The 24,641-nt window shown below is 34.2% G+C and overlaps 1 protein-coding gene across 2 annotated transcripts in view; it reads right to left on the reverse strand.

Annotated features, from left to right (window-relative positions):
- OLA1 (Obg like ATPase 1) overlaps positions 1-24,641 on the reverse strand; it is a 149,471-nt gene that overhangs the window by 58,594 nt on the left and 66,236 nt on the right. For both annotated transcript variants that reach the window (XM_081051557.1, XM_081051558.1), the window contains one exon: positions 5,256-5,431. In XM_081051557.1, the coding sequence (XP_080907683.1) occupies positions 5,256-5,431 (176 nt within the window). The remainder of the gene's footprint in view (positions 1-5,255; positions 5,432-24,641) is intronic.

Genomic DNA, 24,641 nt, shown 5'->3' on the forward strand with positions numbered 1-24,641 from the left:
CCAATTAAAGAATACAATGAAACTCTGAGATTCAATGACTCAGGGTTTTCACCTACAGTAGATCATACCCATTTGTTCACACAATGTATACTATTAAATAAGAAGTGAAATATTTCCCCCTAAATCCTTAAAAGAAAAACAATGACTTGCTCAAAATAATGATTATAAACGAAGAAAGTAAAATGTCTTCTGCAGTTTTAAGATGACCACTATATTAATGCTGGTCAATCCTAATTTACACTCTCATTCTTCTCATCCAAGTTCAAGAAAAAGAAGACACTTTATCTCAATCCTTCCCACTGGCCTGAGAGCATCACTGTCAAAACCGCTCATGTTGAGAATAATCAGAATGATAATCATTTCTCCAGGACCCATGAAGTAGTCCTACCTGCCACAGTTTGACTCCCACATTATTAGCACTGCCACGTCAAATAAGCAACTTTCCACTTTGATTTTGAAAATTGTATAACCCTTTTCCTAAGTTTGGGGAATTGTGTATAATATAGACTCAAATAATGAACTAAATTTCTGGTTCAGGCACTTCAAAATGGTCTGCTATATTTAATAAATATTTCTAACTTTGGGGTTCATTTCCATAAGTTTCTTTTGTAAAAGCAATAAAATCGAAGCAGAAAAACATTTAAGGTAGAAGCATTCATAACTCTTCCTCCCACGATTATCGCTTAATATTTCCTTCTAGACTATTTTCAATGGAGATTTCTTCAAGTGTTATAACCACAATGTACTTGTACAACAAGTTTCATGCTAAATGAAACAAGCCAGATACAAAGACAAAAACTGTATGATTCCACTTGTATTAGGTTCCTAGAAAAGGCAAATTCATAGACAAAGAGCGTAGAAAAAAGAAAGATTACCAGGGACTGGGAGGGGGAGGACATGGGGAGTTGTTATTTACAGGATACAGAGTTTCAGTTTGGTAATGGATAGTGGTGGTGGTTGCACAACATTGTGAATGTAATTAATGCCACTAAATTGTACACTTAAAATGGTTAAAGTGGTAAACTTTATGTTGTGTATAGTCTGCCATAATAAAAACATTTTTTTAAAGAGTTGGAAACTGCTGCTTTAGGCTATGTCTTAAAGGATGATTAAGAAACAGGGATAGAGGTGCAGCAAAAGGGGAGAGTTCTAGTAAATGAACCCACGTGAAACCAAAATGTTTAGTTCATGGTCAGGAGAGTTGACAAAATATAGGTCAGGCAAGGCCAAATCACAGAGAAATTTGTGAGCCATGGACTTTATGTTGGCAGTATCTTATAGGAAGATGATGAAGTATTTTAATAGAGGAAATAACATAATTAGATCTGCATTTTATATTTGTGGAAAAGAGCAATAATGTTAAAGAAATCAGTTAAAGTGCAAAAATAAATTAAGCATAAATGATGCCCAAACTAAGTAAGTCATGAAAATGGGGGAGGAAGAGATACAGGGGAAAAGCAGAAGATCAAATCAATGGTATAGGATATAAATGGTAGAGAGAGGAGTCGAAGATACTGGTTTTCAGTTCAAACAATTTGGTTCCATTAACTAAGTTAGAGACTCTGAGGACAGAAAGAACATGGGGGCGAGAAGGGAGGGGAAGATGAATAAATACAGTTAATCCTCACCAAGTACATTTACTACTTGATCTCTAAGTCGTGTAAGAATAGTTCTGGAAGGATATGTAAGAACCTAAAGAAACGGGTAAATGAGGAGACAGAGTGGGAGAGAGAACTACATTTTTGTAGTATACTGTTTTGGATCTTTTGACTTATAGTGAAAAACATATCTATTACATATTCAAGTATTTTATTTTATTTTATTTTTTTTAAGGAGGGCGCAGCTCACAGTGACCCATGCAGGGATCGAACCGGCAACCTTGGTGTTATTAGCACCATGTTCTAACCAACTGAGCTAACTGGCCACCCCCATACTCAAATCTTTTAAATTACTTTTTTAAAGTTATGGAAAAAAACTCAACTTTAAAGGCTGCCATAAAAATAATGAGAAGATATCTGCTAATAGCTACATGTTTTGGGGGACATTAACAATTTAACTCAGTTATTGACAGGAAAAAAAGACTCAATTATTTCTGGTTACCTTCTTTAGTTGTTTGATTAAATAACTTAATTCTATGAATATTTTAAGTATGATGATTTCCAAATAATTGAGCAATACAAAATAAATTGTTCCCTAAAGCCTTCTACCTTCATTTTCCAAATTCTGTCTTTCCACATTGGAATGTATACACACTTAAATAGGTTTATTATCAACATTGCTCTTGATGCCTTGGTGTTACTGGTATGGCTTGAACTGTGTCCTCCAAAAAGAGATAGTGAAGCCCTAACCCCTAGTGCCCAGAGTGTGACTTTCTTTGGGAAATAGCTAAGATGAAACCATACTGGAGTAGGGTGGGCTCTTAATCCAATTATGATGGTGTCCTTAGAAGAGGGAAATTTGGATGGAGACACAGAGGGAAGATGGCCATATTATGATGGAGCCAGAGACTGGGCTTTCAGTGCCACAAACCACAGAACACCTGGGGCTACCAGAAGCTAAAGAGCCAAGAAAGGCTTCTCCTCTAGAGACTTCAGAGGGAGCATAGCCCTGCCCACACCTATGTCAGACTTCTAGCATCTCGAACTGTGAAAGAATACATTTCTATTGTTTTAAGCCATCCAGTTTGTGGGACTTGTTATGGCAGCCCTAGGAAATTAATACACTTGGCTAGTTAATACCAATAGGAAATGTTTCTCCCACTCTTGCCTTCTTTAGTGACTCAATTTTATCACAGACAGCAAGACCCTCTATAAAAGATATCTGTATGTCAGAATTTATCAACCCTACACTTAGAAAAGATTCTGATTTAGCATTTAAAAGTTGGTTCATGTTTTATGCTAGATTATATCTAATCCAAGTTTTTCCAGCATATTCACATTAATATACAAGTGACATCCAAATTTAGAAAATGTAAACTTCATAGAGAAACTTGAATGCTGAATTTCTAAAAGATTATCTAGAAAATAAAGACACACTTGAATGAATATTAAGGAATAATGAGGTAACTACCTAGTGAATAAAATGATCTACCTATTTTTCTTATAATTTTCAAGTAGCTATCTCTTTTATAGCCTAGACTCTATGTCCAATTAAAATCCCTGATTCTGTTAACCAAGATTACAAACAAATATTGAAAACAAGAAGCCAATCACATTTTATCTTTTTAGATCAAATGTTACCAAATAAATATAAGGAAACATTTGCTTTTCAGAAACTCCCCTGTAATAACTAGATGATATCATAATCATAGGTACCCTCTTCGTATTGGGAAAACTAAAGATAAATCAGAAGCAAGGAAAAATATAAAACACCACCAAATTAATCTTGTGATCCTAAAGAATAACCTAAAACAAACAGAATGACTAGGACAAAAAATATAAATGCCCGTCAAACGTGTGGCAGAGTGTCTGTCGGTGCCTGTCCATATCCCCTTTGCCCTCACAGGCCCAGCCGACGCCGATGGCTTCTTACTGTCAGCATCTAGAACTCAGCACTATGCTTGGCCCACACAGACATCAGGCGCCAGGGAGTTAACACTCCTAGGAGCAGCCCATAACCAATGACTGATCAAAATTACTTGATAATTACCTCAACTTCCTTACCCTTCCAGTGGAAAAACTACAAGACACTTTCTACACTGTCTTCCAGAGGTTCCCTAGCCGGACTGAGCCCCAGTAGCTCAGGGTTTTCACCTGCTTGTTCATTTATATACTTTGTTTTGGTTTCCTTCCCTTCCCCACTCCCTGATGTGCGATTCCTGAGATAGCTCCCAGGGAAACTGCCTGTACTCTACTCCTCGCTTCTGGAAAACCCCAACGGAAGACCTAAACCTAAGTTTAGATTAAAAAGCCAAGTCTCATATGTGACTCAAAATGGCAGTCTTGAGAAAACTCATAAGGAGTTTCTTCTTAATCTTTGTTTACAAATTACCTTAGCTATACAATTTTTCAGGTTAGTGAAGATGGAATTGCTCCTAAAGCCTATGACTTCCCATGTGTGCATCTCTTCCAGCTTCACCTCTCCTACCATATTCCTTTCCCAAGTTCAGTCAGAAACTTCAAAACTCTTTCTCCAATGCAAAGCTTCAATTATAATTTGAATAGGAAATAACTGAAATAACCGTGATGTTAAGAGGAGTAAAACGACGTGGGCTTCCTACTTCCAGACAATAAGGGAAATCAGCTGCACCCCACAGGTCTCCATGTCCCCAGAGCAGGCACTTCCAACCATAACGTATTAATAGTGCGCTTAAGTTTAGAGGTTAATTCTGTAGTTGATTTCTTCCTTAATAGTGAAGAGCTCCCTAATCCACTGTGAGCTTTCCAAACTTAAATGAAAAAATTAAAAATAAACACATGTATTAAAAATACATGAAAAGTTAAAAAAAATACTTCCTTTGACAAAAAAGCAAAAAGAGCAAGAGCAGTTTATGGAAGATGTTAATAAATGAGAAAATATATAATTAAGGCATTGTATGTTTAATGTAAAAGACAATTTGATCATACCATGTTTCCCCGAAAATAAGACCTAACCAGAAAATAAGCCCTAGCATGATTTTTCAGGAGGACATCCCATGAACATAAGCTCTAATGCGTCTTTTGGAACAAAACTTAATATAAGACCCGGTCTTATTTTCAGGAAAATGTGGTATTTAAACTAAAAGCTTCAAAACTGATTTGAAACATTATAAATTAACTAATAATTATTCACTACAATGTAATAGAAAACACATTTGAATATTAAATACAATGGCATGTTTTCACTTCATAAAAGATTAAACTTATCTGTGTACTTTAATAGTGTGTTCATTTACTCAACACCTACGGAAGACGATTCCTTGTACAAATTACTTCTACAAATCCACAAAACTCATACATTCAGTCATTTCTCTAATCCAGTAATTTTTTTAATCATAAAATCACATTTCTCTAACACTAAAACTTGAAGATATACATATAGTAACCATGTAAGCACTCAATATTACTGCTAAATATGGCTTCTTAAGAATACCTTAAATAGCCTATTTTCATGCTTTGTTGCCAACAAAAAATGAAGTTTCTCAACAATTTTTAGCAGAAATGATCCTTGAATTCTAAAATTCCATAACAATATTAGATATTTTATGTGCTTTACTTAGAAAATTTAATAAAAAAAATGAACTAAAGTATCTGAAGAAGCTGTAATATTTTACTTACATATTCAGGTTTTAGTTTTTTATCTCCTCCTCTCACAGCCACTTTTTCTAGTTTATCTATAATGGGCCCAATCATTTCCTCATCTTTAAGCTGAAGCTCTTCATGTATTATTTCTATATCTCGAATAGGATCTACACTTCCTTCAATATGCGTGATATCATCATCTTCAAAAGCACCTAAAATGAATTAAAAGGAAGCAATTCAATCAATAAATGAATAGTACAGAAGGTCATTATTAGAATGAGTAAAGATTCCCATAAGGTTAACAATTACACAAATTATTCTGCCTTCTTGCAAGTAGGATAGTATTTTTTTTCCTATTTAATAATATTTAGGGCACTAGAAACAGAACAGTAATTCAAGAGCCTCAACATTTCAAAAACTGATTGAAATAAATAAAATTATGATCTTTACAGAAAGAAAATTATGCTCCAGAACTATTGGTATTTTCAGGTTTGGTATATTAAGATACTGAATTCCAGGCATGAGAGCCTGAAGTTCTAAACTGCACTATTAGGGTTTCCAAGGGAAACCGGATTTGGGGGAGGGGGTAAAATCATCTGGCAGACCTCTTCCCCGCTTCAAGCTACTTTATCACTGTGGTTCTGACTGTGATTAGATAATGAACCACTCAGACACACAATTTACACAGCAGCTAATTTCATCGGCCTGATTTGAGGGTATGGTTTTTAGGGGGCTATCAAAGAAGCAGATGAAGGTGCATTTGTCATATATGAGTGACAACTATTCACACTATCTGAACAAAATGGTGCTGGCCCTTATTAGAAACACATGCTATTATCACATATTTAAAGTGCAGTTGAAGCCATAATTTCAAATTGCCAACTGGAAACATAAGGGTAAAACAACCAGATATTACTGAAGCATGTGTACTGACTTTATGCCCTTTTGAAGACATAATGTGGCAACATAATTCAACTGGGATTTACTCAAATTACCACATAAAAAACAGTATCACAAAAATGAACAAATATTAAGAAATATTATCAACAGAAAACAATGATATACCCACAAACAATAAACACATTTATAAACAAATTAATTTTTAATTATTTTAATTAAAATTACCAATTAGTTTATACTCCCAAAATGAGATGTTTTCAAACATTAAGCATCAATTATTTTAGATAGAGGTACCACAGGAATCATGAAAGACAGTTTGATTGAGTTTGATAGGATAAAAACAGTGACTTTAGCATATTCTTACACACCAAAGGCCAACATATTCTCATTAAAGGTCACAAAGAGTTTTCCAATCTTTTCCCAGAATTAAAGATAATTAAGCTGTATCTCAATGTGGAATTATTTAGTAATAATAATAAAATGTAAGTATATTATTAAAATTAAAATATAAGTATTTAAAATAATACTTATGAGTATTCTTGGCATACAAACTGATATCGTAGTATATAGCAATGGGAAGGTACATTATAGCTTACTAATATGAGACAGAGAGTGATACAGGTAAATTTTTTGAATATTTTAAAACTACAAAAGAAGTCTCCCTGGAAGCACAATATTGTATATTTCTTGTTATGATTTGAAGCATTTTACGCAAACGGCACAATAAAACAGGAAAATAAAAATAAAAGTTAGCTTCCTGGCAGTCGAAGCAACAAAGGAAACACGGTTGATGCAGTTACAGAAATAACTTTTTCTGACATCCAGAATGAAAAAAATATCCTATATAGTTGTCTTTATGTAGGGGCCAATGAGTAGCTACTATAGTGATTTCCTCAACAACACCCCTACAGTAAATGCATTAGCAGGTTTTAAATGGCAATTTCTTAACTACAACCCTCAATTTTAACCAAGTGGTTAACAGAAAACTGGTAATCACAACTCTTCTGGAGGCGCAAAGAAAATAAAGCTCTCTAATAATCTGAACTAATCCAAATAGAAAACTTAGAATAAAGGTGGGAAATCACCTGTCTATCTTATTATCTTCAAATTATTCTCTAAATTGCACCTTGCCTGGAGTTGGCCAAGGATTAGGCTAGGGAAGGGGTTATGATGGGATCATCCCCAATCCAATAGCCCTATTATAAGAACAAAAACTCAAACCACAGACCCTATATGCTCTGGATTATATTGTTGCTCCTATGCCTGAAAGTTAGTATTATTATTACATTTATTTGTATGTGAGTGGTAACATACCAGGAGAAGAATCTAAATTTATCTTTGATAATAAATATTGCCAAAATTAAGATAAAAATTAAGTAAACAGTAAAATTGAATAGCCTTTAAAATTGAATAGCCTTATGCAATGAGGCCTGAAACAGAAGTGAAATTAAGCTTACAGAAAATGTGGTAGCCATTTTGGCAATTTCACATTTCTTAGAATGTGAAATTACTGCTAATGCAGTAAAAAATTACAGATTACTTTCCAAAGACATGTTCTTGAGTCAACAGACTTCACCATACACTTACATTACAGCATTCCTTTACATCTTATCTTTTTTAGTACAAGATTCAGTGGTTAAGAATAAGGGCTTCGAAATCAGACAGGCTTACTGGTCATAAAAATCTTAGACAAATCACTGAACCTCTAAGGATCTCATTTTCACATCTTTAAAATGAAGATGTTTCTACCTCTCAGAGAATGGCTATGATTAAATCAGATAACATACATAAAGTTCTAAGCAGAGAACCCAACATACGGAACTCTTTCAGTAACTGGGGCATATACTATTTTTTTTTAAGTCGTAGGAATTAGTAATTTAGAAGAAATTCCGTGGTAATATACTCCAACATTAATTTTGAGTAATATCATTTCAAGTTACGTAATTCTTCAGAATAGTTTAAAATAAACTTTGTGAGTTTACAGGGTTTCCCCCTGCCTAATTCTTACTAGTTCACCAGAACATGTTTACCCTAGTCCATGGCCAAAGTTATTTATTTAAACTTCACATTAACTAAAACAATTATTATAATGATTATAACTATCATCACAAATCCCCATTGGGGAAAACAATGCATTGATAGAGGAGATGTAGTCATCTTGAAGACTACACTCTATTATACCGCATTGCGTGGTGAGAAAATTACTTCCATTTCAGCTCACTTTCAGCCCTCCCGACTCTGTCAAAGAAAGTCTCAGTTCGATACTGTTGGTCTTTAACGTCTAATATTTATAAATTTCTCTTTTATCAACAGAGCAGGCCTCAGCCTCAGAGCTTCCAAAGGCTAAAAATAATAACTTTAATAACTATCGTTTTCACATTGTACTTATTTTTATTATCTTTAATTTTGTCAAGTGATACTAATTTTCCACTTAGAGACAGCTTCCTGTTTAAATAAATTTAATCAAAAATGTGAGCTCAAATATTTTTATAAAATCAAGAAATGTCTGATATTAACTACGGTCATTTTGGTGGTGGGATGTTACCTGATTTTTAAGAACTTTTTTGGTACTATTCTGTATAAGATAGGGTAATGTGACAGAGCTTACGTGTGCTCGGGGGGTGGGGAGGACGGGGCATTGCTGTGTAATACTTTAGCTGAGTTAGTCAGGGAGCCTCTCGGAGGAGATGACATCGGAGCTGAGACCAGAATGGCCAGCATAGGACAGTAATGTGAAGATTTGAGGGAAGAACATTCTAAGAAGTAAATATAAAAATCCTAAAATGGGAATAATCTTGAAGTGTTTCAGAAAGAGAAATATGGTCAGTGTGTGTGAACCACAGCAGATGATGGCACTGATTGGAGAATTTTAAATAAAGAGGCAGGAGAGTAATGAGATTTATGAATTAAAGAAGCTGCTTTGGCTACTTTAAAAAGAACAAACTCTAAGGAAGGGACAAGAATGATGGCAGAAAGACTAAGTTAGGACGTCATTGTAGTGGTACAGATGAGAAATGACCAGATAAGTGGTAACTTGATATAAAAATATAGCTGTAGAGCAGATGAGAAGTGTTTGTACTGGGAATATATTTTAGAGATGGACTAGATATAGGCAGGAAGGGCATGACTGGAGATATAAAATTAGGAGTTATCAGATGTGTTTAAAGTTATGGGTCCGGATGGCATCATGTAGAGAGAGCACACACTGTAACGCTCGGATGTTTGATAGGCAACAGAAACTACGGGTGACAGAGTCAGAGAAAAAGTAGAATTGTGTTCTTATGGGAGGGAAAGAAAATGTGTCAATAAATGTCATGTAAATATGAAATATATAATTAAAACGTATTTTCTCCAACCTTTTTCTTAACTCTAGCAGTATCATTTAAAAAACATAATTTTTGTAGAAAAACAAAAATCTACCTGAAGTTTAGTAATTTCTTCTGTATTGCTCCAGTTCTTTTTCTTTCTTTCAAACTCAATAAAATAAAATTTAGTATTCTATTTAAAATAGCACATACACTGATGATCACATTTATATAAAATTGTTTCTCAATTTTAAAAACACTGATCAAATATTACCGAAAATAAATCCTGGGCAGTGAGCTACTGAGCAATTTTACAATCATCTTCTCTATCAGTTTTGTCTTGCTTAAACTTTTTATAATGAATATGCACTGTTTATAGAAAACAAGTCATTTTTTAAAGGCATTCTTTTTAAAACACAATAAACAATAAAGTTTAACTTGCAGAAAATTTTAGTTAAAATTTTGGTTTTACAGTGACTAGACACAAGGAGAAAACCACTATTACCACGACAGTTATTTTATATCTATCCATATACATATCCATTCTATCTATCCATTCTGTTATCCTATCTATCTATCCATCCATCCATCCATCCATCCATCCATCCATCCATCCATCTATAATGGGTGACTGAAAAATAATACTAACTATAGTAAACCCTCATTATTAAATGATTTCTTATGAGAAAATTAACCATAACCTAACTTCAGACTGGATTCTATCAGCAAGATTTTTTGTGGAGCAATTCTGCAATGTTTCCTTTCATAATAAAGCACCTTGACCTCTTGACTTCTCACACTTATCAACCCTTTTAAAACCTTTTCTCTTCTGCTACCGAGCAGATGACCTTTCTCAATTCACAGGAAAAATGCACGTCATCTCTGGAACACCAAAACCCCATTTTGTTTTTACCCATTCTTTCCTTCTTCCCAGCGGTAAAAAGAAAAAAATGTTACCTTCTATTATTTATGGCTAATCTCTCTACCATCTCTGCTCTGGATATTACTATCTTCTCCCAAGGAAGTCTGCTCCGCAAACTTCTTTGTATTTCCTGAGACCTGAATCTATTATGCCTCTCTCTCCTATCTCATTTAGAGCATCTCCATTTACACTAATACTTTCACATCAACACTTAAGTAGGTTTAAGATTCTATACTAAATAAATCACGTCAGTCACCCTTAGACATTAATTCCCATTCCAACTATGGCTTTCTTTCCTCCAGTTCAGTGCCAAACTTTTTGAAAGAGCTGTCTGTACCTGCTCTCTCCACTTCTTTACTTCCCACTTAAAACTTAACCACTGCAGTTTGGAATATGCCTCCATGATGCTATCAGAACTTTATCTCAAAAAGGACACCAATGATTTCCCTTCATAAAGCTAAATCAAATAGCCATTGTTCAGGAATTTTGAATGACCTCTCAGCAGGATCTAACTTGAAAGCACTGATATATGAGTATATAGTCTCTTTCATTGCTTCTTTCTAACCACATTCTCCTGATGTTCTTCTATTTTCTCTGAGCATTTCTTCTTGGGCCATTCATTTTCTTGCTCGAACTACCCATGAATGTGGTATCTCTCTTAAATATTTTCTCTTATCCCTTCATTACACTCATTAACAAAAGTTCTAGCCCAGAACTTCCCTGAGTGGCTCCAGTATACTTTGAGGTAATAGCAGATAAAATGAACCAAAAAATATTTTTTTCAGTTATTATATAAATCATTTCTATTATAAAATCCATTCACTAAGTGAATAAATGCAAAATGTCATGCTTATGCTAAAGTTGTGCATTTAAAATTTTTGTACTTCTTTTACTGAAAGCCAGTCAGTCAGAATACAGATATGTTTGACTTGGTGAGACACATTTGACTACCCATATGTACTGGAGATTCTGTATGTTATTTATTTCTTGGTATGATGTGGCAGAAATTAGTTGGCTATTTTCAATTATTGTAAGTGGACTGAAGATTGATCAATTTACTCATTCATTCATTCAAAGCTTGTCTTATTTCACAAATTTTGAATAAGAAGGATAAATCTATATTCTGTTTAAGATGCTAAATCTAACTGAGAAGAGCTTCAGAAATAAAAACATACTTTGAAATTCAGGACTTCAGTGAACTGCTTTGCAATATTACTACTTAAATTTAGCCTGTCTTCAATTTTCAGAAGCAAAGCACCCCTAGTTAGAAGTAGAAATAGTTTTTAAAAACATGATGCATTTAAGTGTACAGGCTCCAGAGCAGTACTTCAAAAACCACTTGTTATGTTTCAAATAGCATGTCGAGAGGTTTGTTGTTGTTTAAATGAGGGTATGCGGTCAAGATGGACCTATAGGACTTACGTTTTCTCCATCCTTTGTCACTGTACAATGCAGAGAGAAGGAATTCCTTGGCATACAAACCAATGCATAAACTGCAACATCCCCAACACATATGCAAACCAGAATATGCCTTGCTAAATACAAGTTCCCCACTTAAAAAAAAGAAAAAAGAAAAAAAGCTTGCTTAATATCTAATAATATGCTAAGTCTTGTGAGAATTAAAAATCAAAATAATAGGACCTGCGTCTCAATGATTGGACAATCTGGTTGAGAAAACAAATCTAATAAAGGAGAAAACTCACGAGCAAGCATTTTAAATATAGGTTGAATTAATAATAACTAATCATCAAGGCCTTTAAATATAGAAAAAAACAGTAGAGAGTAAAGAAGGTGAAGAAAGGAATGACAAATAACAGGAAAAAGCATCAGAGGAAAAAAATAAAGGCTGAAATAAATAAGGCTTACTGAAGGGCTGACCACTGAGAAATTGTACTGATGCAGCCGAAGATAAAAGTTTACCACACCAGGTAGGGGAGAAGGACAGGGACGTCAGATAGCAAGGTAAGTCTGCACCTCATCTGGAATCAAGAGAAGCAACACTGGTTTTTATGCTAGTGAGTAACAAATGGAAAGTAGCATTTAGAAAGACTAGCCAGAAGCAGGGAACCAGCTAAAAAAGAATCGCTGTATTCTAAATACGGTGATGCAGCGCACTAGAGTACTGATGGAAGGTATAAAGGAAGGGTGAATAGTGAGACTTAACTGAAGCAAACAATATCAACTAGTGAAAACAGAGAGATAGAGAGAGAGAGGAAAGAAGGAGGAGGAGGAAGAGGAGGAAGAGGAAGAGGAGGAGGAGGAGGAGGAGAAGAGAGAACACTCCTTTTCCTATATCATGACAAGGTTTCAGGCAAAAAAGACCTTTATCTGCATTCAAAGCCCAAATCAAGCATGAAAACAAAAGGTATTCTATAACCAAAATATACATTCTAGAAAAAAAGAAATAGTTACTTTCAATATTTAAAATATTACAATATACTGAATCTTAAATCATGGCACCAAATCATCCTGTATGCTACATTCTTTCCAGCTTGTCCTTTGTGGTAAATAGCCAATGTTTTTAATGTCTACGGGGTGTGATCCAAAGATATGGTGAATGTTTAAATTAAAAAAAAAAATTGTTACAGTACAAGACATATTGCCATTAATCCCCCTCAAAACATTCCCTGTCACTTCAAACACACTTATCCCATCGTTCTTGCCACTTTCTGACGCAGTTCTGGAAGTCCACTTTCATGAGTGTCTAATTGTACTGTCATGGTTGCCTCGATGTCCAGAATGGATTCAAAACATCTTCCTTTCATGGTCATTTTCACTTGGGGGAAGAGACAGAAGTCACACAGTGCCAGATCTGGTGAATAGGTGGATGAGGACACACTGTAATGTTTTTGACAGAAAGTGCCATACCAGAACCGATGTGTGAAACGGAGTGTTGTCATGATGAAGGATGAAGTAAAGACATTCACGAAAGAGGAGTCCCAGAACTGCTTCAGAAAGTGGCAAGAATGATGGGATAAGTGTGTTTGAAGCAATAGGGAGTATTTTGAGGGTAATTAATGACAATGTGTTTTTAAGTGTAATAAATTTTTAAAATTTAAACATTCACCATATTTTTTGATCACACGTCATACATTATGATCCAGAGTCCCGCCAAAATCACTAAAAAGTTAGAGGGCACATTTCTATACTAGTAAAAGATCAATTCTTCAATACAATGTTAGTAAATAAGGATACCCTGCTCAAAAATATCTTTATCTTTGCAAATTTCTGATCCATTCTTCAAAGCAAAGTCCTATTCTGTGTCAGAATAATAATTCCCAATTTCCTTATAATTCTATAGCTCATTAATTTTTAAAGAGAAAGAAGAGAGCTAAACTTGCATTGGCAATTCACTTAACATCCATAGCTTTATTCACAAACACGGAAAATGACAGTTCCTATTTACTTTCCATAAATGACGACAAAAATTCTTTACTTGTATGGGGGGGAAGAGTGGTTTAAAGAGGGAGTTTAAGCTGTTTATTCCATACTCCAAATGCTCTGATTTAGAAGTATAGTTTAAGCCCAGGTTTACAGATGAACTTTAAAACTCTAGTCTTAATCTAAATAAAGCCCCTTCTCATATTGACAATAAAAGGGATTAGAGCAAAAACAGAATCTAATTCATAGCTGGACCTCAGCTTGTATAATTTTTTTTATCTTTATATTAAATAAAATGTGCAGTTTTAACTGTACTTTCCTTAAGCTAGAAAGGAGGAAAGCATCTCAATTTATTATATTTACTTCAAAAATCAATTTGCTTTCTTAAAAATATCAGGGAACAAGGTGAATTTGGGAACACAGAAAATAACTAATAAATCATTCTGTTAACAAAATTCTGCTAAAAAAGATGTAGGTTTAAGTCTCTAAGCTTTCAGAGTTTGAAGAAAATGAAAAGGGTTGTATCAATTAAATTTTAATTACGTTAAGTGGATATATTTATAGACCTCTGGAAAAATAAAATATTTTGTAAACATATAAAAATGGAAATAATTGGTCTAGTAATGTAAACTGTTAATTATTTGATGCAATACCATAAACGGAATAGCATAAGTAGACTTGCTGGGTTGTACTTATTTACAAGAACAAATCAATCAAAAGTAGCCTTTAAAGTCTTTATTTAACCTTCATTTTCCAGGGAAAACCTATTATTTGAGATATAGCAAAAGCCCAAAAATAATTCAGTCTATGCCACAGGCTAACTGTTTAATGCTGGAATAAAAAATAGACTATGGGTCGCCTAAAGAATTTGCTTTTGCTTTGCTTCTCTTCCAGAGCTTTTCCCACCTCCTCTCTCATATAGGAAAAGGCTCCAAAACTAAATCCTGGCCAAGAGGAAACCTACCATCCCTCTGACATATTCAAAAATTGATCAAGGTTTTCAGAAAGTTTAGTAAAATAAAATGCACATGTGGGCTCACTTTGAGGGACCAAGCTAAAAGAAATTATAAATGACTCATGCAGGACATTTACACAAAGTAGTTAACTTACATGGAAGCAATCAAGCAATGCTAGAAGTGAAAAATCCTTCCCAATCTTGAGATATAGGTATCTAGTATAAGAGAGAATAATAAAGTGGACCGGCCGGGTGCTGAGAAAACTTAAAAATTTTTGCTTATTATTTTCTCTTAACTTTAAGACTTCATGTAAATTAAAAATAATATGCTTTTAAGCAGTGACTCAAAAACAAAACATTAAGTAGGAAGGATGAGATGAACAAAGAATGCAGATATAAAGACATGAAAACATTAAAATGGAGCTTGTATTAGTGTAGCAGCAAGCAAAAACAAAATCTTTTGGTTATTACACCACCTAACAGATTAGAAGCAACACATTACAATATTATACAATATACTTCTTTTAAATATACAGAATACCAGAAAACTCTTCCTATCATTACTGGTTGTACTTATATTTAGAAAATTAGACATCACAATGAAGGAATCCTTAAAGTCACTTAAAAGTTACAAATAATAACCCAGAGTCAACACCTGTACTTAGTTATATTCAACTGCTCAAGGGTTTCACATTTTTAGTTGCTGCAACATAGCAACTTCTTCCAAAGAAGTACGCAGAAAAGAAGTACCTTAATGAGAACTAGCATTCATCTCTCAACAAGATTTTCATTTCTTATTCTACATAATAGATAACTTAAATGCATAAAAGGCAATTTTAATCAATGATATTTGAATATTTATTGAGATTCTGCTCTATTGCTAATGCTGAGCTAGCTGCTTTGGCTGTATTTAACCTTCCCAATAAACCATCTCACTAACTTCCTAACTTCTAAAACATCACTCAGTCTTCTACCAGTAGAAACAGCCCTCTGTAAACTGGCTTTACCCCACCCTCACTCTCCACAAATCCTCAAGTCAAACTCTTCATGTTCACCAAGACCTGAAAGTTCTTCATATTCAATTGTCACTATATTTTTGCCCATTCCCTTCTTTGGGCCTCAATGACACATATCCTTACGAATTACATCCATCCCTAAAATATATAGTTTAATTTCCCCTCATCTACAAGGCAATCTACAAGAGGAGTCTAGGTCTAAGAGATCTCTACTATTCCTGAGTCATAAGAGGAGTTGTAGAGACTTGTTTGAAAAAAAAGTACAGTAAAATTGATAGTTTAATATATTACACCAAATATGGCTCCTGGGAAAATCCATTTACGTATCTTTTTAAGAAGTAATGCGAAAAAAATGCAGAGAGAAATTAATTAGAATTTTATCTTTATTACCAGTACTGTAAGCAATAAATAATGAAGTCATGTCAACTCTATGCCATTAAAGAAATAAACAGCCAATCAGAGCTTTACTTTTTCTAATGTTGGTGCCCGTTAATATCCTATCTTTTAATCAAACTCACCCACTCTCAATGCTTTCATTTTACATTTTCAATGCTGTTATTCATCCTGCATGGAATAGTCTTCCTCCCCACTTCTGCCTTTCAAAAAAAGTTTCTGTCACTGAAATGATATCTTCAGGATGATGCCTTCTCTAACCATACCCTCTATTTGAACTGTTAACAATAATCTATCTGTCCATTTTATTCATATGACCTGTAGCATAAACATCTAATATTAGAATATGTGATTCTATATACTAAGTTCAGGGATTCTGTCTTAAATGCCTTTTTAATTCCCTCCAGTGCCTTGATCAGAGCTAATACACAATTAGGTATAAGACGAAATGAAGAATAAAGGAATCGATGTATGAATGAATATCTCAAGCACTTAGCACAGAAGGAAAAACTGTTAGAGGAGAACTATGCACTCCAGATGAAACCAGACATGCAGCACAACAGCGAAGGATGAGTTTCACAGCACACAATCAGATATTTCCAAGAAACCAGAGCATGGCAAACTGCGATAATAGATGTGAGAAGTTTCTTGTGTTTCATCTCTTCGCCTGTGAATTGCCTAACTATTAGTGACGAATATTCACACTGCTTTTCTGAAAACTTCCTGGGCGTGTCGCACTGGATTATGTATTATGGTACAATTTAAAAAATTATAAATCAAATTAAGAAGAGGGAAAACATACCTATCTACCATAACTAAGACCAATAAATTTAGCCATACAAGAAAAAGAGAAGGACTTGATAGCATGAATCACAATTAAGGAGAGAAGGCATGAATACAGATGAAGACTTTCTGAGGCAGATATCAGCAAAGGGAAGCAGAGAGTCAAGAGAACATTCTAGGCAGGATGGAAGCGTAAGAATAAGAAGTGATTAAGGGCATGGAGTCTCTGGAATCAGATTATCTGGGTTCAAATTTGGACTATTTGATTCATTAGTTGTGTGATTATTGAATTTCTCTGTGGCTTAGTTTCCTTGTCTGTGAATTGTAGACCGTAACACCTACCTTGTAAGATTGTTCTGAAGATTAAAAGTGATTAATACATGTAAAGATCTTAGGATGGGGCCTGGCACATAGTAAGCACTCAAAATATGTTATTTATACTAATAAATGAAAACCTAAAGACAATGTATATATACCAGGATTTCTCATCCTTGGCACAACTAACATTTTGGGCCAGATAATTCTTTGTTGTGGGGTGCTGCCCTGTGCATTGCAGGACGTCTGACAGTGCCACTGGCCTCTATAAGCTAGATGTCAGTAACACACACACACACACATTCACACACATGCATACAGGCACACACCCCAGCTGTGAAGATCAAAAAGGACTCCAGACTTTGCTAAGCCACAGTTGAGAACCACTGGCGTACAACTAAAAGACAAAGGCAGCAAAAGATGTTACCATAGGTTCAAACGTGCAGATGTCAACTGAGGGGAAGGTTCTAATGCTGAACTGAGGAGTTAAAACGTACGCTTTTAGATTATAAAATGTCTATGCAGATTTTCAGAGAAGCACTCGTGATCTTGCTGTTGCTCACTTATTTACTCTCACTCTTCTGAATGATTCTATGAGTTATGTACGAGATCTAATAGCTCGGAGAGAGACTGATAGTCACAAACAAAAAAACAGTTGATTGTTGGGTACTAGTGATAGAAATAACAGGAAAAAGGTAAAATCTAAAAAAAAAATTAAAGAAAATTTTACAAAGATTTTTTTGGTCTAGTGAGTAGGAAGAATGGTATCAAACTGAAAAGAAATGAAATGTGGCCAATTATATAATGGGAGGTGCAAAATAGCTAAAGATACACATCTTAGAGACATTTAACAAATGTTTACTGAATGTTAATTACAAAGAGTGTTGTGCTAGGAGCTGGAAGGAGAATTTCAGAGGTGAGAAAAAGCCGAATAAGATTAGTTTCTGCCTTCAAAAATGTTTACAGTCTAATAGGGGAGACAGATCAGCACATCATAATACAAGAAAGTAAATCCAGGATGAATGACAGCAGGGAGAGTGTCAGTATTCCATACAAGGTGAAGGAAAGACAGCCTCAAGGTTTCAAACTGGAACACTGGTGTTATATAGATGCCATTTACAATTTAGATTAAGATTCATGTACAGCAAAGAGAAAAAACTGAGGGTTGCTAGATGGGCGGGGGGGGGGTGGAGATAAAGGGGAAGGTGAGGGGATTAGAAAACAGTCGGTAACCACAAGATGACCACGGGGTTTTGAAAATTAATTTGGGGAACGTAATCAATAATGTTGTAAAGATTTTGTAGGGTATCCGATGGACACGTGTCCCATTAGGGAGACCACCTCAGGGATGATGTAGATGCCTGATCACTGCACTGTACACCTGAAGCTGAACAATAATGAATGCCAACTATAATTTTACATACATATATGTATATATATGTATGTACTTACAAGAAGAAAAGTACACCATTAGGAATAGAGACAGTGAAAATGTAATGGCTCTGTGTGATGTCAGAGGGATAGTGGATGGGGAGGGGTCCACACAGTGTGAGGGATATAAATGATAAACGTCTAAGTATTACTTTGTCTTGTGCACCTGAGACTAATTTTTAAAAAAAGTTTGAATCAAGAAAAAAAAAAGATTCATGTACAGGATTTAATGGAAGTATAAATTATTTTTAATCCCATATTTAAGTGCACTGATGCTGTGATAAGAGATAATATTGTCTCTCTAGAGTCTGAAACTTGCTTGGAAAATGTAAACATGTGACAGTCAAGTAAATGGCTATTAATTTTTTAAATATTTTATAGCTTTATCCATAATATCAATGGATTATGACTTTTCACCTAGTTTTTCTAAGATATTGGCGCGGGGGCGGGGGGGGGGGTAGTGAGGTAGAAGAAATGCAAAAGGGAAAATTCACCAGGAATGTCTGCTGCTAGAATAGGAAATGATGGTTTGACTAAATCCACATTACACAATAGGGATAGCATTCTTGGGTCCAAATCAAAAGTACTGTGCAGGTAGATGTCCTAAAACCAGATAACATACATCACAAAATAATTACACCCTGAAATACAATAATCCACAGTTATAAAGAGAGAGCAGAAACATGGAAGCAAGGGTAAGACCTAGAGAGATGAAGGAAAGGCAAATAACCACACCTTTGGGAGCAGACTGTGTAAGGCAGGTCACTGCATTCCCAGCAGTCTTCCAATCCAATCCACTCTGTTTGGCTCAACAAAAGGTACCAGCTACCTAAGGACTCTTAGACTCCTACTGCTCTCCTACAGTCCTCAGGATCTTGTCATCACCATCAATAGTTAAGCCAGAGCAAACCATCACCACCAGGTGGTGCCAAATCAAAGCCAGTCCCGGAATGGACTTGGCGAGGCCAGTACCTCGTCACACCCTGGACCCCCGCTGCAGCTAGCTGTGCAGGTTCACCATCACTTAATTCATCTAGCAACAAAGTGACCTCATATGCTAAGCAGCTGAAACTTTTGGACCCATGTAGCATATTACAGCGGAGGAGGGGAGGTTACTAAAATACCTTCTTGAGGAGGTTGACATCTTGGGCTATTCACAGAAAAATACATTTAAAAAAATTTTTTTTTAAGTTTTACTTTATGCCATATTTTATAAATGCAAACTCAGATAAAGTTTTAAAAGTAATCAGGAAATCATAAATAAGAATGCAGTGTACAAAAAGTTCTGATTAATCAAGACTAGATAGTTAAACATAAACACAATGCTGCTAGGCTTTCCCACATGGCTCTATTAATGAACCATGATCTTCAAGAGTGAAAGGATATAATGTCAACGATCCCGCCGAAGCAAGTTCAATAATCCTATAACTCTTTTGTCTTTAGAGCATAAAACATGAGGACTGTAGTAATAAAGACAAGTCTTCACACCCCTTCTCCAATGCAAAAAAAATATGGTAGTTTCTCTAAATTCCTTTAAGAATCACCTCAAATTTTCCAGTAAAAGACTTCATAGCAAACTTATTCCCCTCCATCTCCATCCCATCCCCACCAGCACCAGATTTTAGCACTGCTTATATGTTATACCTGTCAAGATCTGATGACTGTATGTTATGTATTCATCTGAACAGAACCACTACACTTAGTTACAGGCTATCATCAACCAATTCATTCTCTTGCTAAAATCAAGTCATCCAATTACTCCTTGACTAATCAAGGCTGTTTTGGCTTTTTCTTTTTTCAAAAGGTACTCAACAGCATAAACAGTTCACTTACAAGAAATGGAAAGGGGCTAATCAGCAGAATTATTGTTTTGCTGCTACAATTTGCAGTATTTAAATTTAGTTGCTGATTGGACTGAAAGTTTTGTGATATAGCATATGAAACTAGTTTAATACAACTGTAAAGCTGTATAGCTGTATTGTCTTGCTATATTGGTCTACTTTGTAGGCTAGACAATTAACTACTTTCTTTAAAATAAAGATATGTTAAAAATAAGTTTCCATATACTTTCCCATATACATTGGTTTTATTAAGCAAAGGCAACAGGCCATTAATTCCTGGGCATTATTTTTAAAGTCAAGAACTATGTGCACACATACATATGTGTGTTTGTTACAAGCATATAAAAACTACAATTGCTTGGGTTTTCAATCTACATTTATTTTAGCTTCTAAGCAACAATAAACTAAAATATTATTTGATTGTAATTTAAGAAAACAAAGATTATCTAAAATGAGTACATGTTTTAAATAAAAACATGTTACCCCCTCGGATAAGAAATAAAACAGTAAACACTATGTTTCTAAAATGGGGAGTAACTCAATTACAAAAATAATTCTGGGTACACACAAACTGAAAAATAAAATTATTATCCATCAATATTGTTCCTCTTATTTATATAAAATTTGAGAATTTTAACAGAATGACTCAAGACTGAAATCTAAACACCAAACTAAAACCTTGAATTTTATTTATTCACTAAAAAATAAGAAAAGATTTATGTTAAAATCTTGGTTGAAAATTTTGAAGAGATATGAGATCCAGTCTTGTTAAATATGGAAATACATTAACAAAAAAGACAGATTTTATTTTACAGGAGGAAGACTTACTTTCATATTAAAATGAAGTTTGGCTTTTTTAAAACCTTAAAATAAAACCAAATTCTTTATACATTAAAATAATGCTGTGCACTAACCATCAACAAGAATTTATATAAAGGAAAACAACACACATATAAATAGGATTAAAACAATTTCTGAATCTTTTACATATATGTACATACTTTACATAAGTAATACTGTATAGACATATATTTTGCATGCTAAGACCCACTTAGAAATGAAAATCTACACAGAATTGTAAAATTATACTTCTACCAAATGTCTGATAGGACCATTTGACAAATACATACACATTTCAGAGAAGTCTTAATTTCACAAATGCATTGATGTAAATGCTAGTACATTTCAAACCAAGCATGCTTAATTTCTGAACATTTAAATAATTTTTTTAAAAGATTCGATCTGGTTATCTATGCTGAAATTTAAGGAAGCAAATAAATTAAAAACTAAAATACATTAACAACAGAGAACTAATATTCTTTAAAGATTAATATTGCTCAGAATAGGCACACCTGCCAATATATTAAAATAAGTAAAATCAACTATAAAAGTGATAAATCAAATGCCATGGTAGACTTGACTTCTCGAGACAGCATTTTCAGCCGTCTTTTGTGGCTTTGTTTGGCGCCATAGTCCTTTAAGTTTTGTCTTCATAAAGCCTAACTAGTTGTAATCATTTGCAGCCTAATTGTGGACATTTATCTGCTTTTCTTATGCATAGAACATAGCTATTAAAGCTGAATGGTGATGGTGTGAAGTATAGGTTAAATTGGGTGAAATTAAAGCAAATTACTCCGGGATGTGGAAATCTGAAAATAGAAACCACCAATGATTTGCAACCCTCTTGATGATCAGCTTCACAGAACCCTAAACGAAAGAAAACTTACATATTTTAAAGTTAACTAGGTTTTTAAAAAAAATAATATGTATAAATGTATTTTTAACTACATGCACTTCTTAGTAATGCTGGAAAGATTATTTGTTTAACTCAGCTGCAATGTTAAAAAGAGCTCTCAGGTTTCTATTTTAAAAGTACAGTTCATTTCTTAAATGAGATTTCCTTTCCATCACATACTTTTTTACCTATAAGAATTCATCCAACTATATCAAACACAATAGTACACACATCATATCTTATTTTGCTAGCTAAATTTTAAACCTACATAAAAATATTAATAATACTGAAGATGATATAACACTGAAGTTATAGTAATAAAAGCAAATTAAAAATGTAAACATAAAGGTATTATATCTATAGGCTTATTTATATATGTCATATATAAATCTGCAGGTGTGACGATCATACAGAGGCCTAGCAATAAATGTGTAACATTGAAATACATACAAGAATTTTATTTAAAATCTTACTGCTTGGTCCACAGATTTGGATAAAGATAATAAAAACATCCATTTGCACCTTGCATATTCTCTTAGGCAATCATACATAATACAAGAAATTTGCTAGACTACAATTTAGACCAGCTTACTATACACTAAAGCTGGAAAAAATATTCCTAGTAATGAAACTGACATCCTTCTTTCCTTGACTGCAATGTAGAAAGCATATTTCAGCATCTGAGGAGAAGTGAAATTATAATATATATGACCCACACCTTCAAGGAGCTTATAGTCTAGTTGTAGAACTAAGACAAGTATATGTAACTAAATCATAGCTATATGAAATAATACCTACAAAAGAGAGCTCCTAGTCTCAAAGGTAGGAAAAAGAAAGCAAAAAGGGGGTAAAGGAGTAGGATCACAGAGGATATGGACCTTACAGGATAAAATTTAGAGAGGTACAGCAAAAACAAGAGTAAAATGACTACGGTACATTCAAAGCACAAAGAGCAAATCCATCTGAGAAAATTTAGAACAGATAAGAGCAATGAAAAGCACACTAATGCTTGACAATGAAAAGCCTGGAGAAAATGGAATTCCCAAGGAAGGCATGAACATTTTACAAAAGTTAGTAAAATTAGTAACATCATCAAATCCAACGACTCACAAGCAGTGTGATACATCCAATTTCTCAGTGGCTATTATCACCAGTAAAAGAGATATGTCCAGGGGTGGTTCTCTAAAATATTAGCAAAATCTCTAGATCCTAGGTGTTCCCCTTTTCTTGCTCCATACCAGGCTATGAAAGTACTGCTTCTTATTTAATAACTGAATCCTTATGTATTCATTGTCACATTTTAGAGTTAGCATAGTACAAAACGTAATATTCACTGTAATATTCAGCTATTGGTAGATTTTTATTTGTATACATGTTAAAACCATAGCAACAATATATATTTCTAAATAACACTGCAATGTTAATAAAACTTAACTAGGAAATTTACCAAAATGCACACAATTATTTTCTGCTTTGTGAAAAATAGGCCTTTTTTCCCTCCATGATATGGGAACTGAATGCTTGCACATAGTCCCTACGGGATATAAGAATGGTTGAGAACCACTACTCTTGAAGGAAGAAACTGGAGGAAGGAGAGAATAGAATAGTGATTCTCAAAAATCTCCCAGGCTGCAGAAGATTGCCAGGCCTCTCCTTGATTTTGGACGAATAGGGTACTACTTAGAATTCTGCATTTTAAACAAAACATCCGACGCTGGTGGTCCCAGGGTCACTGATCAGTAGGAAAAAAGAGCCCCAGTAAGAACACATCACTATTAAGAACAGATCACTATTAAAGTTAGTTATAATGCATAAGAGCCTGAAGAAGTGGGAGTAGAAATAGAATGAAGTAGGAAAAGAAGTATTTCCAGAAAAGACTAACAGAAGTTGATGACAGATTACAGAAATAAGATAAAGTAAATCATTATCTCTAAACAAAAGTATGGGTGCCTACTTACAGAGCTGATCAAGAATTTAAATCTAGATATCAGAAGACTTTTAACCTCGGAAAAAAAGATTTTCATTTGGTGAACGGAACTCCTTTATTTAACCAAACAAACAAAGACTGTTTAAAAATAAACTGAACAAAAGAAAACTTTTAGAACGTGGTATTTAATAAAGTTTTGGACTTATACTACATAGACACGCTTTTTATTCGTGTAGACACGCTTAAAATTTGCGCTGATCAATACAGAGCACTATGAGACTTTAAATACCATTTTGCGTTACGCGTATTTGGTAATCCCACAAAGTAGTAGATCAGTTTCATTTTCATGAACGATAAAATTCACCACATATTTAATGAAGAGTCAACATTTTTATTACAACTCTACTAATCAAATTTCATCAGAATTATACTGCTTTAATTCATAATAATGGGATGTTTTAAACCAGTATTATGAGGTATTACCATGAAAAGATGATACTTGTCGGTCAAAACTCAAC

Source organism: Rhinolophus hipposideros, assembly GCF_964194185.1.
Source record: "Rhinolophus hipposideros genome assembly, chromosome: 6".
NCBI lineage: Eukaryota > Metazoa > Chordata > Mammalia > Chiroptera > Rhinolophidae > Rhinolophus > Rhinolophus hipposideros.